Source organism: Olea europaea, unplaced genomic scaffold (genome assembly GCF_002742605.1).
Source record: "Olea europaea var. sylvestris unplaced genomic scaffold, O_europaea_v1 scaffold25663, whole genome shotgun sequence".
Classification (NCBI taxonomy): domain Eukaryota; kingdom Viridiplantae; phylum Streptophyta; class Magnoliopsida; order Lamiales; family Oleaceae; genus Olea; species Olea europaea.
In genome coordinates, this window is record NW_019243953.1 from 1 (window position 1) to 1,574 (window position 1,574).

A 1,574-nucleotide genomic window follows, 5' to 3' on the forward strand; every position below is an offset into this window, starting at 1 on the left:
TACATGGAACATCTGCCAAGTATGAGAGAGCAATAGTAATTTTTATTTTTTAACTGTTCATATGTAGATATAGCTCCTGTTTGTTTCCCATTATTTACTCGTTAAAATGAAAAATATGACCGTTACCCATCACACCAAATCACCATATTTGAAAATCTATCTCTTGTGTGGGGCCCGTAACGGCTATATTTTTCTTTCTCATTCTTCTATTAATGTGGCTCAAATGGTGCCATAATATTGCCTTAATTTTTAGTGATTGGTTGGGGGATGTTTAAGAATAAAAGCAATTTTGGTATAATAGCCGTCCTCACAGTATAATGGGGCTTAGAAATCTTGGTCCACTTGCTTTGCCACCGTAATTTGTCCTTTGACATCTTAAAGTACTGCTAAAGAATCTTATGGAGGTCACTCATTTTTCAATGACTATGCCTTAAAATTGTAACACAGGTTCTGGGAACACCTACCAGAGAGGAGATTAAATGCATGAATCCAAACTACACCGAGTTCAAGTTTCCGCAGATAAAGCCCCATCCTTGGCACAAGGTTTGTTCAATCATCATTTATGGTCCTCGTTAAGCTTAAGAGCTGTTAAATAGCTCAAGATAGTGAGATTGATATATAGCAGCCCTCTTCTGAGTCACGGCAAAAGCTTGACATGTGAATCTTGATTGTCTGACACTTATGTGCATTGTCTTAGACTAGTTTAGACATTAATGTTGGTTAGGAACAATGCACAGAAGGCCAATGTGATGTCCATCTACAACCTAATGAAGCCCTTCGTCCGCCACCCTCAAATGATTTTGAACGTAGCTTCCAAATCTGATGCCTAGGAGTTAATTGTTGTTCTTTTATTCTGAGTCATCAGTTAGAACATGAAAACCTCCAATTTTCCAATAATCTTTGTGAAATATCTGCCTTGGGTAGATGTCTCTGGTAACATTTAATATCATCAATCTTGTCAACTTAAAAATTTTCTATGCATCTTAAACTTGTAGAATTTAAAATTTCCCACAATTGTTAATGGAGATGTATATTTCTCTCCTCTTTCTTGCTCAAGTTTAGTGTAATAATATCATATTAAGGTGTTGACAAATATTTTTATTTTAGTCTCTTTAGTTGCAGGTGCATGTGCTTGTTGGTAACCATCTCAATATTTGTTCCACAATATGACTGTTTCCTTAATTAACTTTTCAGGTATTCCAAAAGCGTCTGCCGGCAGAAGCAGTTGACCTGATTTGTCGTTTTTTTCAGTACTCGCCAAATCTTAGATGCACTGCTGTAAGTTAATCTTTCATCACCAAGGAGAGATACAATTCTGAAGTTACTACAAGATAACTCATCATCTATATGTTGGTATTGCAGTTGGAAGCTTGTGTTCACCCTTTCTTTGATGAACTGAGGGACCCAAACACCCGTCTTCCTAATGGTCGCCCTCTTCCTCCACTCTTTAATTTTAAACCTCCAGGTAAATTTAACTCGATAATATGCAATTTATGGCATAGTATCGATATGGTTGCCTGATTTGCCATCACTTCAATGATTATTATGGGCCTTCAAGATTTTCCATATAATAC

The 1,574-nt window shown here is 36.5% G+C and overlaps 1 protein-coding gene across 1 annotated transcript; it reads left to right on the forward strand.

Moving 5' to 3' along the window:
• The first annotated feature begins 317 nt into the window (after positions 1-317).
• Positions 318-1,556, forward strand: LOC111382868 (shaggy-related protein kinase kappa-like). Its single transcript, XM_023006904.1, has 4 exons — positions 318-355; positions 426-543; positions 1,195-1,278; positions 1,363-1,556. Exons 1-4 carry the CDS (start codon positions 318-320, stop codon positions 1,519-1,521), a joined length of 399 nt encoding a protein of 132 aa, XP_022862672.1. The 3' UTR covers positions 1,522-1,556.
• The last annotated feature ends 18 nt before the right edge of the window (positions 1,557-1,574 follow it).